We start from the raw sequence: 16,104 nt of genomic DNA, 5'->3' as shown, positions 1-16,104 counted from the left end.
CTGGACGGCCGCTCACTGCGGCTGCTGGCCGCTCACGCTGGCTGCTGGCCGCTCACGCTGGCTGCTGGCTACATATGGTAGCCCATGGCAACCCACTGCCACAGGGGCTGCAGCCTAAGCCATCCCATTGCCGGCGACTCACAGCAGCCCAGCTCCAGGTTGAGCTGTTGTTCAGCATCTTAGCTGTAGAGGGCTCTCATATGTGGGATCCGAACCGGGGCCCTCTGGCGTCCCAAGCCAGTTCTTAACCATCGCGCCACTCGGCCGGCCCTGGAATATATTTTTTAAAGTTCTTACAACTCAGTACCAAAAAGACAAATGGCCCAACTAAAAAGTGGGCAAAGGACCTGAATAGACACTTCCCCAAAGAGAAATGGCCAACAAGCCCATGAAAAGATGCTCAATGTCATTAGTCATCAGGAAATGCAGATCAAAACCATAAGAAGATACCATTTCACACCCATAGGATGGCTGTGATCAAGAAAATGAACAATAACAAGTGTTGGTGAGGATGTTGAAAAACTGGAAGCTTACACACTCCTGGTGGGAATGCAAAACAGTGCAGCTGCTGTGGACAACAGATTGGCACTTCCTTAAAAAGTTTCACATGGAATTACTGTGTGACCCAGCAATTCTGCTCCTAGGTATATCCCAAAGGATTGAAAACTAGTCCTCAAATAAAAACTTGTACATTAATGTTCATGACAACATTATTCACAATAGCCAAAAGGTGGAAACAGCCCAAGTGTCCAATGGATGGACAGATAAGTGGTCCATCCACACACTGGAGTGTCACTCAGCTGTAAAAAGGAGGGAGGCACTGACACTTGCCACAACGTGGATGGACTTTGAACACACGGTGCTCAGTGCGAGAAGCCAGACACACGAGGCCACACAGAGTCCAGTTATGTGAAATACCCAAACAGGCACATCCACAGACAGGACGTGGGTTAGTGATTGTCAGGGGCTGGGGAGGAGGATGGGGTGACTGCTGATGGGGACAGGGCTTCATTTTGGGGTGATGAGAATGTCCTGGAATTAGATAGTGGTGCTGGCTGCACATTGTGAATGTCGTAAATGACATTGAATAATTCACTTTAAAATGTTTAGTTTAATTTTATGTGACTTCTTCAATTTTTTAGAAAGCTTGCTGAGCTTGATACACTTATGATTTGTGCACTATACTGTATATAAGCTGTATTTTTAAAAAAGGGATATTAAAAAAGTTCCCAGAACCTGCCCACTTCTCCCTCCTCTTCAGTCCCTGCTGAGATTGGGCCCCACTATCTGCTCTGTCCACATCATTCCCCCCACCATCCCTTCTGGACCCATCGCCCTCCTCTCCCCACACTGCCCACGTTCTGTTCTTCCCCATAGTCACCAGAGGGCAATAAGGAGCACCAAGTCTATTATGTCCCTATTCTGCCCACCACCCTCCATGGCTCCCACACCCCTTGGGGTAAAAGCCCAAGTGCTCCCATGCACAGGGGACCCTGTGCGACCTGCCCCATCACCTCCCTGCCCTCACCTCCTCTCTCTCCTCTCACTCACTCTGCTCTAGCCACATGGGCCTCCTCCCTGCTATTCCCCCAACATGCTAGACACAGACTTGCCCCAGGGCTTTTGCACATGTTGTGCCTGCTTCCTGATGTTCCCTTTCCCCAGACTTCCACAGGACCTTCACTGCAGAAAGGCTTTCCTTCTACCCTTGTGGGTAACAGAAGCCAGGCCTCCTCCTACCTCCAGAGTCAGTTGTGTACTGCAACCCCCCGCCCCCAGCCCCACTCATAGGAAGGGCTATGTTTTATGATCATCCTACTGAGTATTTTAACTGCACAATAATAATGGTGGACCAATGGGTGAGCAGACCAAAAATTACACCAGCACATGCAGCAGATATGTGGGTGCCCGCCTGACCCACGTTCTTTATGTGTCTGCTCTTACACGGCCCCTCTGCAGGTCGGGGAAGCCCTCCTGTGCACGTGCATGCCTGGCACAGGCATCTACCCATATACGAGGTGGCGGGCGGGTCCTATGAAGTCACAGCTCTGTGTAACGGGGTGTGCCGGCCCCCTCGCTGAGCTCTGGCCTTGCTGTCCTCACGAGGTCCCTCCATGCTCCAACACCCCTCACCTCTCGGCCTTTACTCTGTCTGTGTGCCCTGCCAGTGCACTGTCCCCCATTTCCCATAACTCCCTCCCTCCTATCTTTACGCAAAGTCCTCTTCATGGTAAGGACCCCCATGACCGCCTTATTTAACCTGCCCTCCACACCACCTTGCGTCTCTGCTGGCTTTCTCCCCTCTTGACATTTCCTGTGTGTGTGTGTGTGTGTGTGTGTGTGTCTGTGTGTCTGTGTGTGTGTGTGTGTGTCTGTGTGTCTGTGTGTCTGTGAGTGTGTGTGTATTCGTCTCCCTGCTAAGAAGTCAGCTCCAGCATGGAGGTTTTTTCAGTTTTGTTTACCGCTGGCTCCCTACTCTGCCAGTGTGCACAGAGTAGGCACCCAGTGTGTGCTTAACGTGTGTGTGAATGACTGACTGACTGACTGTCTGGGAACGTGGCCAGCTCTTCCTGGAAGTGTCTGCATCTGGCCAGTGCTTCCCAGTGGGTTGAATGATACCCCAGGAGGAAGGAGTCCCCATTACTGCCTCCCTGCCCAAGATTCCCTTTGTACTCGTCTCCTGGGTGGCTACACCAAATGACCGCATACTGGGTGGCTTAAACAACGAGACTTACCTCTCACAACTCGGGCTAGAAGTCAAAAATCGAGGTGTCAGCAAGGCTGTTCCTTCTGGGCATCTGGGGGACAGTCTGTTTCAGGCCCCTTTCCCAGCTTCTGGTGGTGCCTGCAGTCCTTGGCGTCCCTTGGCTCCAATCCATGGCCTCTGTCCTCTGTGAGCTTCTCCGTGTGCCTGTGTCCACATTTCCCTCTTCTCATTGGGACACCAGTCACTGGATTTAGGGGCCACCCTACTCCAGTAAACCTCATCTTAACTGGATTATATTTCCAAATCCCCTGTTTTCACATAAGGTCACATTCACAGGTGTAGGGACTTGGGACTTGAACGTATCTCCAGGGCACAATTCAACCCATGATGTCCTGCTCGTCCACAGTTGTTAAATCGGATTCTGGGCCTGTTGAGATCTGGAGAGTCTAGTCTCGGGGAGTCTAGAACTCTGCACTTTGGATGCTGTTTTCACAAATTTACATTTTGATATAATTTCAAACTTACAGAAAATTTCAAGATACATACCAGAAACTCCTGTAGACTCGACCCAGATTCCCCAGTGGGCTGCACTTTGCCCCATTTGCTTTATGTTCTGCATCTACCTGTTACCTGTGTGCATGTACATATACTGATATGCATTTCCTGAACCACTTAAGGGGACATTGGAGGTGCGATGCCTCTTCACCCACAAACACATCACCATATATTTTCTAAAAAACAAATTTGCTTCTATAACTCAGTGCAGTTATCAAATTTGGGAAATTTCACATTGAAACCATACCCATATCTGACCCAATGATGTCCCACGAGGGGGGCCTTGGTACTGAGCAGGTTGCCATGACAACAGATGCTGGCAGCCAGGTTAGCAGGCAACAGCTCAGAGGAGCCAACCTGGAGGTGGGGGCTCCCACCAAGCTTGGGGATGCTCCGGGTTAATAGAGCCTTGGGGACCCAGGCTCCTGGTCCTCTTAGATCAATTGGGGTGTGGGGTCAAGACTTGAACGTGTCTTTTTGGGGAGACACAATTCAACCCAGTTCAAGTACAGTCTAAGTTCCTGGGGGCACAGGGTTTAGACATTAGCCAAGTCACTGGTGGGCAAGGCAGTGGCATCTGTTGGTGGACAACCAGTCCATGTTGGGCATCTCTAAGCTGCCCCTCATCCTGCAGGCCCTCCATGACTGCCCCAAGCACATGGTGACACCCCCCATTTGCTTCGTCCCTCATGCTCCTGGGGTTGTCGTCTGCCCACCAGCCTACTTCCTTGAGGACAGAAACTGGGGTCCAGTCCCCACCCTATATGACTCTGGGAAATCCATCCTACCTGAGTGCTGCTGAAAACCCTCACTGGTGTCCCACCCATTTGCTGGGGTAGATTTAAGTGTGGACATGTGACTCTCTTCTGGCCAATAAAATGTGCAGGAGGTGAGGTGGCTTCCAGAAGCCACTGCATTCCATTTCGTGGTTCATGATGTCTTCAACTTGTAGACTCACTTGTCACGCTGCCATCTCTGGTTCTCTCTGTTTTGCCTCCTATTTCCTCTTATAAGGGCCCTTGTGTCTGAGCCATCAAATAATCTCTCATGGTCAGCCAGTTAGCAACTTTTATTAATTCCACCTGGAACCTCGGTTCCCCCTTGACATGCAAAAGGACATATGCACAGGTTCTGGGGATCTGGGTGTGGACATCTTTGGGGGCTGTTATTTTGCTGATCACAGGTTTCCTTGCTCCTAAGAGAGAGGCCCAGGAAAATGGTCCCTTTGTGCCTGTGGCCATTGCAACTTCATGATGAGATGTCTGGAGCAGCTGCAGCCATTTTGGTGCCCATCTGAGGATGAATATCATATAAATGGAGGCATAGCCAAAAGAACCACAGAGCAGCACATTGGAGAGGAGCCCAGGAGCCTCTTTTTGAAGGAGATAACACATTGCCTCATTGCTTAATCCTATCTGAGGCAGGGTTTTTAGTTGCTTACTGCCAGAGGCATCTACAGAGAAGGCTTCTAGCTCCCCCTTACAGGCCTTGGAAATCTGGGCATGGGTCTCCCCAGCCTTCTTTGTGACCAAGCATGGCTCTGTGACCAAGTTTCAGTCAATCGGAAGCGAGCAAGAGTGGTTGCACCTTCAAAAGTAAGGAGTACTAAACCTGAAAACTACCCAAGTTCCTGTCAGCAGTGGAATGGACAGAAAAATTGTGGTGCATCCCCAGCCATGAGGAGGAACATGGATGAAACTCACATACACAGTTTTGAGCTTAAGAAGCCAGACATAAAATAACATAAGTACCAAAAAATTCTATTTTATAAAGTGAAAACCAGCCAAAACCTATCAATACTGTTAGAAGTCAGGATGGTGATTGTCCTGGGGGAGGGGAGATGGAGGTTGTCTGGGGGCTTTGGGGCTGTTGCATGGCTGTGGTCTGTTGTGGAAAGCCCTGTACTTAGGGTACATGGTATCTGACACCAAAAAGGAAAAAAAATGCCAAGAGGATGGGGCCTAGCCTGTCCTCCCCCTTCTGTGTGGCGTTGATCATGGGTTGCAGGTACTCAGACTTCTGAGAGAAAGAAAGGAGCTTCTGTTTTAAGAAGACCCCCTGGGTCTTTGCTGCTGCTGCGAAACCACTTGCCTCTGTGGAGAAAGATGGACTGTCCTCGTTGGGTCCAAGAAATCGATCCCAGCTCACGTATCCTCCGCGTTTTGGGAGAACTATTTAGTCTCAGGCCGAATGCGGGGCAGAGGAGCTTTGTGCTTCACTGTCTCCCGCCTTGTGTCTCCATGGGAACCGGACTGTGCTGGAAATGCAGCTGTGGAGGGTTTGGTACCCAGTCTTTTCTCCTGCCTTCGCTGGAGCACCCCTTCCCAGAGGCAGGAAGGGCACCCGATCACTCAGCTTTTGCCACTGAAAATGCCCTTTAGTCAAAAGCCTTTTCCATCAGTGCTGAATTTTGCAAATACTGAGATTCGCAAATGCTGGGCCCCCCAGAAGCAGCCTAACGCTGAATGCTGTGCAATCTTGGGCAATGTCTTGGCCTCTCTGTTTGAAAGGGAGGTGACAGTACTGAAGCCCATTTCGCAGGACGGACTGTGGGGAGGCTTCCAGGAGGCGGTGTCACGAAGCTGGTCGGAGGGACCCACATGTTCTTGAGAGGGGCTCCCTCTTGTGGCCGCGCTGCGGTACTGCTGCTCCTCCCTGGCGCCGTGGTTACTGAAACCCGCAGCAGGCCGGCCTGCTCTGGGTGCTGGGAGTCCTGGCAGGAGCAAGACCAGGACGGTCCCTGCGCCACGGAAGCCCGTATTCCAATGGGGCGAAAAATCAGTTACAAATGCAATGTGGAGTAAGTTCATGGTAAATGCTGTGGAACAACCACCTTAAAGTCCCACCGACTCAGGGAGGAAAACGGGAAAGCCCTGCTTTAGGTAGGGAAAGGTATTAGGAGGAGGTGACATTCAAGCTGCTGGAAAGACTCAGCAGCTTGAAAATCGAGGGGTATGCTCGCAGGGTGATGGCGGGGTGGGGTGGGGTAGGGGAATGGACACAAGGCTGATGGGAGTGTGAGACTTTAGCAAGCCAGCAGCAGATGGCAGGGGGTCTTTCTCCTGAGGCAGGAAACTGTCAGGGACCCCCCAGGGCTACTGGCTGCTTTGACACACTTGTGTAAGGCAGTATTGCTGCATAACAGACAGGCCCAAATTGGTGGCTTAAAATCATGACGGTGTGACTGCATCCTGGGCTAGGCTCAGCAGATCAACTCTTACTGCACATAGTGTCTGTTGGAGCTGGAACATAGAGGGTGTCCTGTTCCATCCTTGTCTAGGAAGTTTACACACAGAGAAGTCTCCAGGGCTGCCAAGTTCATAGGTTCAATGATGCCACCAAAGACCTGCCCTTCAGCTTACCGTCCTCAGACAAACAGGTCTCATGGTCACAGAATGGCTGCCTTAGCTCCAGACATCACAGACAGTCCCATAAATAACCAAAAAGAGGAGTTGGGTCTTTTCCTCATGTATCTTGTCAAGCCATTCCTAGGAGCCCCCTGCAAATGCTCCTCAGGTCTCATTCCCAGAGCTGTCCCTGGGAGGGGTGGGACCACTGGTGAGCTATGACTGCCAGCACTTCCTCTGATCTGAGACAAAGGAGTCTTTTACTAGGAAGACATGTGGAATGCAGTGGGGTCTGCTCCAGCGCAGAGCCTGACCCCAATCTAACCACTCACTCAACAGTTCTTCCCCAGAGTCTGCAGTGGGCTGGGCACCTTCCAGGCACCAAGACATGCAGAATGGGACACTCTCAGCCCCTGGTTGGGGAAGGTTACTTTCTATAAGGCCAAGAAGAAAACAAGTCAATGTTGTTGTAGATGATGCAAAATGACATGGAGAAATCAAACCAGATGCTGGGATGCAGACAGACCCGGGAATGGGACTGCCTTCCTGAGGACGGGACTGCTTGGGATGTGTGTGGGCAGAGGGACCAGCAAGTGCAAAGGCACTGAGCAGGGGACATGCCCGGCCTGTTTCTGGAGTAGGAAGGCATTGACAGGGGAGGGCGAGTGAGGGGCTGAGGCTGGAGGAGGGTGAACAGTGCCTGGCAATGGACACCTGCAGAGTGGAATGTGGACACCGAGAATGTAGGCAGGCCATTTTCCTGTTGCCCGGTGACACATTGGGTGTTTTGGGAGCAAGACTGCTGGGCTGGGAGGTCCCATCCATGGGGGACCACTGGCAGAGTTTGCCTCAAAACCGCTACACGGAGGCGGAGGGCAGGTTAGAAAGGGGGCAGGACGATGATGTCCTGGGCTTCCAGAGTGCTGTGTATGACAGCGCAGAGTCCAAGGACCCCAAATACCAGGACCTAAATGGGGAGCTGGGGTTCAAAGACCAAGAAGAGGAAATTCGCCCCAAAGAGTTGGCCGGGGAAGAATCCCTGGATGCCCGGGACCCAGGAGAGGCCATCCAGGAGTTGGAGAGGGTTCTGGACAAAGATGAGGAGGACACTGTGCCTGAGATGAGGTGGCATGGGGGTGGGGTTCGGGTGGGGGCTGGAGGGAGTAGCGTCCCCACACCTACCCCATGGTCCTGTGTCAGTGCCGCAGGCTGGGTTCCCGTGGGTCCGTGTGGTCATTCTAGTGTGGGCAGCACCCTCACAGGCCTCTGAGGCAAAGCTGGCAAACATAACCCCTGTCCAGGCAGCAGGTAGGTAACGGTGGAAAATCCTACAAAAGCGCCCATTTTGGAATCAGCTGCCAGAGCTGAGAGGTCAGGAGAGGTGGCCCTCAGTCCGACAGAGAGAAAAAGAAACAGTGAAATCCCCCAGCTCAGAAGCTGCCACCAGTCCAAGCCCCACACATTGCCACAGAGTGTTAGGAGGGTTAGGACGACTGGGGGACATGTACTGGGCAAGCTGAGGACTGGTGAATTGAGCATTTGTGAGGAGTGATTTTTGGCCAGGGGTGCTGTCCTGGAAAGAGCCAAGTGCCCTCTCAGCTGTGGACTTAGTGTGTGTGTCCCCCATCCTTCCACTGGGCCACGCTCTGGGCTCTTCTCAACTCTGGCCAGCCAGGCAGAAAGGAGCCCTGTGGGTCAGCCTGTGCTCTCTTTGGTGTCACCTCCCATACCGGAGACTGATGTCTGCTGAAATGACCTGTGATGTCAGGGATGCAGTGACAGGCACCCGGGGAGGACCCTCGAGCCCATCATCTAAGGGCTTCCTGGGAACTCTCTGTGGCCCTTGCCCCCTCTGGGTCTGGACACACACGAGCTGAGAAAAGGGCCATCCTGGGAGGTGCGGGCAAGTCTGTCTTTTAATGTGCAGTGGAGGGAATGAGCCGCCTGGGCAGGCAGGGTCACAAGTCTGGTGCCGCTGAGCTAGGGCTGCAGTCCATGGCTTCTGCCACCATAATCCTCCCCCCCTACCGTCACCCGCCAGAGGCCCCTTCAGAGGGCGAGGAGATTCGGGGGCTGGAAAGCTGGCAGCTCCAGCCTCACCATCCAACTCCCCACAGCCAGCTATCCATCACCCAGAGGTTCCCTGGCACCTCCACGGCCAGAAGGAAGTAGATGGGCAGGCGGCTCTTTGAACTGGCAAAACCCAAGATCATTTGGCACGTCTTGAAAGACAGGTGAGGTGGCGGGTGGGTGGCCTTGCTGGAGGCAGGGGTGGGGGTCCACGAGGCGGAGAGCAGCCCCTAGGGGTCCCATTTGTCATCCACACAATAAACTTGGGGCAAGAAGTCAGGGTGCCAATGGAGGGAACTTGGGGGGCACAGTGGTCCGTGGTGGCCTCTGGGTGCTGGCCATGGACAGCGAGGTACTTGAGCGAGTGGGAGCCACAGAGCAAGGTGGGGGCTGGGCCTATGTCCTCACAGGATGGGGTGCTGCTGTAAGGGCTATGCCTGGATCTCCCCATGCATGAGGACCTTGCAGTTCTGTGTCTACTGGTGAGTCCCAGGGGCATCTCCTCTCTCCATGTTCTGCCCAAGTTGGGGGAAACACCAGGCCAGCCCTTCTCTCTTGCGTTTAGCATCTCCCTGACAGCAGACACTAATCTGGAAACCCTAGGCCTGTACAAACTTCAGGCTCAGATCCACTTTCTCCACCAGTGGGTTGTTGGTGCCACAGGAGCCCCACGGAGGAACCCAGGGCCTGAGCTCCCATTCCAGCCCTGCCACCTCCATCCTGGGTGCTGCGAGTAAGGGACTTCAGGCCTATGACCTTATTGTCCCCAGAATGCTGACAGCAAAAGTGACCCCTCCACCAGCTGCCTGACACTGAGCTGTCTGGACCATGGTCTTGCTCTAGTCCATGGAAAGCTGCTTAGTGGGAGGGAAAGCCCTAGGGGCAGACAACTCTCAAGCTGGGGTTGTTTCCCATTTGTGCAGCATTGTCCCGCAGAGTGGAGGAACTGGCCCGGCCTAAAAGGTTCTACTCAGAGTTTTACAACAACAGTAGGTGAGGGAGGGGGCTGGGCGGGCTCTTGGAGGGCCGGGCAGAAAGCCTCTCCCCTCCCTTGACAGAGTGTAGATGAGGAGGGCTCAGGTGCCAAGACTCCATAACCCAAGACCCTTGGGACCTCAGCTGTCCACCTGCACAACAGGTGAAGTGGGGATTCCACACAAAAGGCACTTAGCATGGTGCCTGCCAGAGTGAGTGCTCCCTAATGTTACTTACTGCCATCACGTACAACTTATGACACAATTCCTTTTTATCATTTAAAGTTTCATGCTTGTCAAAAGTGATCTTTAGAGTTAATTTTGATTACCTATCCTAATGCATATTGCATATATGTAATAGAAAGGCAAATGTAACTGAAGCAAGTTAGTTGGAGCGTGTCTGAAGGTTTCAAGTCATTTTTTGACTCAAAGATGTTGACATGTTCCACACACTGTTTTTAAGGCTGTTTTTGTGAAAATAACTTTTCATTTTAAATCCAAATCACAGTGTAATCTGAAGATAATTTAAACTGCAATTAAATTTAACATCTGTAGAATGCACATAGCTTGACTGAGGTTATTTCAATGAGGTCCACACACAGGCGGGGATAACTGGGGAGTCCCTGATGTCTGGCTGGCGGCATTTATAAGCAGGTGTGAAAATAAGAAAAGTCTACCTTAGATCAACACAGCTTCATTTCTGGAGCCTAGGCACAGCTGAGGCCCTATCTCAGGAGGCTCAGTGAAAGTTCACTTTTCTAGCTTTCTGCAGATACACACTATTATCCCTTGCGTTCAAATCTGGACCCCAGCCCCAATGACCGGATGTGGGGATGGCTTCAGAACAGGGTAGCTCCCACTTTGAGAGCACTCAGGAGCTCCCACTAGGGTTTCTGTTACGAGTCCTATCTTGGAGGTGTTTTGCCCCCTCCACTTCCCCAGGTTCTCTTGTATCCCCAGCATCAGAGAGAAGCTGAGAAAGACACACACACACACACACACACACACACACACAATCACAGACACATCTTTCCCATGGCTAAGCTAGTGTCTCAAATGTGGCTGTCCCTTAGGACTACTCCCATCTGGCCCATCCCTCGGTCTACCTTGGAACATCAAACATCTAGTCACCTGAGGGAACTGGCCACACCGAAGGTCCAGAATAACATTTGGAGCATAAACATGTCTCAGGTAGGTGCCTCACTCTCCCCAGGACCTCCCTCAGCTGTCGGAGCTTTGCCCACCCTCAGTGGCCTGGGATCAGGGGCCTAGATGGACAAGTGGGAGCAGACTCCAGAGCAACAGACGTGCAACTCTGTCGAGTTCTGCCTTATTTCTATCATTTCATACTTTAGCACACACAGAGACCCATAAACCACAATCATTATGTTTTTAATATGCATTCACGGCATCTTATTTCTTGCTCACTCCCTCAATATTTCTAGAGCACTGCCTTCTGAGTTACATGGAAGCAACATTTTAACTGCTAGCTCACATTCTGCCCTTCGAACATGCCAGTCAGTTTACTAGGCCCCTGTTGATGGGTGATGAGGGTGTTTGCAGCCGCAGTGAGTAGCACTGCACTGTGCCCTGTGCCCCGCCTGGGCATCTACACGGCGATGCTTGCGTGAGCATGTATTCAGCTTCATCTGAGATGGGCGAAGCATGCTCCAAAGTACTAATTTCCCTGTCCCGCCAACGATGCATGAGGGCATGTCTGTTCCCACATTCTTGACAGGGCTCACCAGTGTCAAAACAAAAAACTTTTGTTTTTGCCACATCTGTCGGCGTGGACTGATATTTTGTTGTTCTAATTTACATTTCCCTGGTCAACAGAGAGGACATTGGATGATTTAGGTTTACTCTTCTAGAAGGGTAGTGTAGCCTCTTGTGGGTTCTTGGGGTTCTGGATTTAGAGTTCTTTACGTATGATAGCCACTGAGCCTTTGCTGAACACACTGCAAACCAGCTTCTTCCCAGTCAGTCTTTCGTCTTTTGGTGTTGCTTCTGGGGTTGTTTCGGTCCAGGGACCTGTGAGGAACCATTGACTATTTTACTCTTCCCCTCTCACTCTGTTTCCAGGTGTCCCAGGTGTCCAGGGCAGCACAGATGGCCATCCCCAGTGCAAGGACCCTCCAGCTGGCAAAACCCAGAACTCCAGCCACCCTGTTGGAAAAGTGGGACCCTGTGCTGAAACCCAAGCCACATGTGTCAGACTACAACAGGCTTGTTCACTTGGCCAGTAAGTATGTCCTTGTGTCCTTTCCCACTGGATAGGGCGGGGAATTGTCAGAAGACTTGGACATTAAGCCTGCTTCTGCCAGATTTGTGCTCGCCTCTCCCTTCTTCTTTCCCTTGGACTGCAGACCAGCTGTCAAACCCCCTGGATGAGTTGGACTGCACAGGCTCCTGGGGTCATGGTCCTGAGGCTAAGAGCTGTGTGAGTGGGTCTTCCAGCAGGACAAGTGGGTGCAGACGAGAAAGTCAGGGGGCATAGGGCCAGGGATGAGGGAGCCAAACAGAGGTGCAAGGGCAGCTTTGAAATGGTGGCCTGATTCTGCTCTGTCCTTTAAAACAAACAAAATACCCTGTCCTCCCGTGACAACAGTAATGTGTGCTAGTTGTAGAGAATTTGGAAAATGTAGAAGAGCTTAAAGAAGAAAGGAATCCCACCACCTAAAGATAATGCAGTTTGGTGTGTTGCCTTCTGGGTGTAACACAGTGTTACACACAGACCCACAAGCACACGCAGCCATGTGTGTGTGTCTGTGAGCGTACATCTTCCAGGTGCTCTCCCTGCCCGACCCCTCTGGTCACACCCCATGTCCAATGCACTGAGACCCCTGTGGGCTTGGCCTTCTGAGCATATCAGAACGCACCCACCGTTCCCCACCCCGTCCCCACCCTCACAACCCCCTTGTGTGACTTCTGCCCTGGTCCCCCGGGGCACCATCACCCATTTGCCCTGTGGAAGCCACAGGGATCTTGCTGAATTTAAGTTGGATTCTGCTCTTACCTGCTCACAAACCTCTCAGGGTTCCTGCCTCGCTCGGCATGCCAACAGGCCCTTGTGACCTGTCTCCTGGCACCCCCATTGGCTCCACTTTTACTGCCTGGAACACTGTCCCCAGACCCAGCATGGCTCACCCCTGTGCCTCCTGTGGGGCGAGGCTCCCATCTGCCCTCTGGGTGAGGCCTTTCTGAGCGCCCTGCACAACCCGAGCCTGTGCCCACCACTGGGCACCTGTGCACCCTCTGCACTATTCTTGCGTTTTCTGTGGCCCTTCTCGTGTTCTGACATACTTTACATTTATGCGTCTGTTTATCCTTCGTGGTCTGTTAAGTGCCAGGCCTGCCATGTCAGAAGCTTTGGAGAGACTGTGTGTCCCCTCCTCCTGGCACAGAATCACCAGAGCATGTGGTCGGCCATTTGGGTTCACTCTGCTCTCATTTCTCCAGGTTCCTGTTTCCTGTGCTTCTGGTTATTGATTGGGAGCAGCTCTTTATATCAGATGGTCACGAATCCTTTGTTGAGCATGTTACAAAATAACTTCTCCCCAGTCAGTCTCTGTTCTTTTAACTTTGCTTACAGGGTTTTTTATTTGTTTAATTCACTCATTTATCCACTCTTTTAGTATTTGTTAAATGATTAGTGAAACAAACAGGCACACACATGCACTGGTGCATTCAGACTATTCTGTTTCTCTCTCACATACACCTGGACTATAAATACATACACATTTGTACATATTCACTTGTGTACATACTCATCTATGTTTCAGATGGACCTATAAGTACACATTCATGTGCGAGTGTGTAAGAACAGTGCAAGGTTGTGCTTTTCAAACAGGAAACTTGCACGCACTAATGGGTATGATCAGCATTTTAAAACGTGAAATGACAAACGAATTGCATGAACTGTGTTCTGTGGCTATTTTATTTCTCTCTGTGTCCACATGTGTGCTGTGTGGCAGTGCACTCAGTCACTGCTGTTAAGTTGTGGTTAACAGAGTTTAGAAGTCCAGATCTCTCAATGGTGGAAGTGCTTCAGAATTCTCACAGAGGTGTTCAAAGAAGGCTAGATTCTGGGCATGGCCTTCTCAGCACCCCAAGGGGCTACCGAAGCCTGAATGTTTGGCCTTGGCCCCCTTCCCTTTGGAAGGGACGGTCATATGCCTGGCAAAGCTCTGGTCCAGCCTTGATGGCCTTGTGCAGCAGTGGGCCCTGTGTGGGCTTGTGCCTGTGGGGCGGAAGGAACCCCACATTCTTTTCAGCAATAGCCCCTCCACCAAGATGGCACCTGTCTTGCCATTTGCACAGGGGCTCTGAGCAAAGAGGGGTTTGAAATGGAGGCTGTAGCACCCCTCAAAGTCAAGGGTCCTGGAGACCTCAGATACTGAAGGCTAAGGCAGTGACACTGGTGACTACCTCTCTTCTAGTCCCCAAGCAGGACCGTAACGGAGGGGATGGCAGAGAAGGTGGTGAGGAGGGATCCTGGCTGAGGCACAGGGGTCTGCTCCTGAGAGCTCTGTCCGTGACAGCAGCCACTAGCCACGTGTGGCTATTTTAGTGATGTACAAATCAATCAATCAGTTGTTCTAAATAAATTAATTGATTTCGTTGAAATTAACTAGAATAGAACTCCAGCCCATATTAGGCGCCCCATAGTCACAGGTGGCTAGTGAGAGCCATGTCACCGGTACTCCCGAGGGCCTGGCTGAGGCTTGCAGGCAGCTGGGCAGTGATGGCAGAAGCCCAGGGGATTGAGGTGGGAGGCTGAGTCCTGGAAGGCCTTCGTGTCCAGAGAGCTGCCCCTTTGGTCCACCAGAGGGGCCTGCAGGACCAGCCAGTGGGCAGTGCCTCCTGCAGCCATTGCTCGCTGCTCCTCCCCACCATGACATCAGAGGGAGGAGAGGGTGTGAAAGGGCCCACAGAGCCCCCTCCTCACCTTGGCCACCAGAGCATTTTTGGCCAGTCCCTCTGAGTCCCCCAGACTGGGACCTGTGGCCATTTGAAATATTTGTTTCTTTACAAGTCACCCTTTTAAAGTGTACAATTCATTATACTTCCACAAAAAATAAAATGTACAACTCAATAGTTTTTTAGTACATTCAGAGTTGTGTGCCCATCACCACAATAAATTTTAGAACATTCTATCACCCCCAAGAGAAATCCCCTGACTATTAGTGATCACTCCCCAGCCCCCCACTAAACCCTCTCCTGTCTGTGGATGTGCCTGTTCTGGACGTTTCACATAAGTGAAATCACACACTGTGTGGCCTTGTGTGTCTGGCTTCTCTCACTGAGCACTGTGTTCAAGGTCCATCCACATTGTGGCGAGTGTCAGTGCCTCCCTCCTTTCACGTCTGAGTGACATTCCAGTCTGTGGATATACCACTTTATTTATCCATTCCTCTGTAGATGGGCCACCTGCGTTTGTCTGTTCCTCCATTGCTGGATAGGCCATTGATTGAACTTCAAAACGTTGACTGGGCAGGTTGAGCTCCTCAGAGGGAGTGGCTGCATATCCAGTCCCCAATGCCTCATGCTGCCCCTCTCTCCTGCCCCCTCAGTGCCAAAGGCCCAGTCAGAGAAGTGTGTTCCTGACCGAGATCCACGCTGGGAGGTGCTAGACATCACCAAGAAGGCAGTGGCCAGTCCATGGGTCATCTCCCTGGCCAAGCCCAGAGTTCGCAAGGATCTCAACGAAGGCTATGACCCCTACTACATCACCCCAGCCTCCTTGGTGGCTTGGGCGTCCCCTCGCCTGCATGAGCTCGCCACACCCAAGAGCATCACCAAAAAAGTATGAGTGACCCAACCTGGCCCCTGAGGCCCCATCCCAGTAAACACCCAAATGTACCCTCACCCTGCATGTGTGGCTGGCTCTGAGCGTTTTTGCCTGGAGGAGGGAGGGTGGGCTGGAAGGCCAAATGGATGGGTGGAGAGAAATAATACTACTTGTGTTTGCATCCACCCTGCGATTTGTGCCACCCTTTTATTTTCAAAGTCACTTTCACGTACTGTCTTGGGCTTCTGCAATGGCAGGCGTCAGCCTCCTCAACTTCAACATTTTCCCTTTGAATCTCTTATGTCCTATTAGCTTGTCCGACTGCGTCCCGGGTGTCCACAAGCACCTCAGACTTGGTGTGACCCCCACAATAAAACTGCTGTCCCCCCATGCCCTGCTGCTGCCTCGCTCTCCCATGGCTGGCCTAAGAAAAGTGCCTTGTAGCCATACTCCTGTCAGACCAAGCACCTTGACACTCAGCGTTCTGCTGGTGGATAGCTGGGAAGGGGATGGGGCTTCTGAGTCCCCCTGCCCATTCCATTCTTCCTGGTCTCATTAGGAACCACCATCCACTCATTTGTGCAAGTCAGGAATCTGGGAACAGACCTTCTCTCCATCTGCACGCTTTCAGAGTATCTTGTGGGGTGCACCTCCCCTCCT

General features: G+C 51.9%; 1 protein-coding gene across 1 annotated transcript; it reads left to right on the top strand.

Annotated features, from left to right (window-relative positions):
- The first annotated feature begins 7,432 nt into the window (after positions 1-7,432).
- SPMAP2 (sperm microtubule associated protein 2) lies at positions 7,433-15,469 on the top strand. Its single transcript, XM_019657180.1, is given in 8 exon segments — positions 7,433-7,734; positions 8,727-8,843; positions 9,090-9,161; positions 9,523-9,672; positions 10,727-10,844; positions 11,736-11,895; positions 15,227-15,373; positions 15,408-15,469. Coding segments are annotated over 8 exon segments (1,128 nt in total).
- The last annotated feature ends 635 nt before the right edge of the window (positions 15,470-16,104 follow it).

The sequence above is a fragment of the Hipposideros armiger genome, unplaced genomic scaffold (assembly GCF_001890085.2).
Source record: "Hipposideros armiger isolate ML-2016 unplaced genomic scaffold, ASM189008v1 scaffold_275, whole genome shotgun sequence".
Taxonomy (NCBI): Eukaryota; Metazoa; Chordata; class Mammalia; order Chiroptera; family Hipposideridae; genus Hipposideros; species Hipposideros armiger.
Note: the sequence above shows the minus strand (reverse complement) of the source record. Positions and strands in the feature narration are given on the sequence as shown.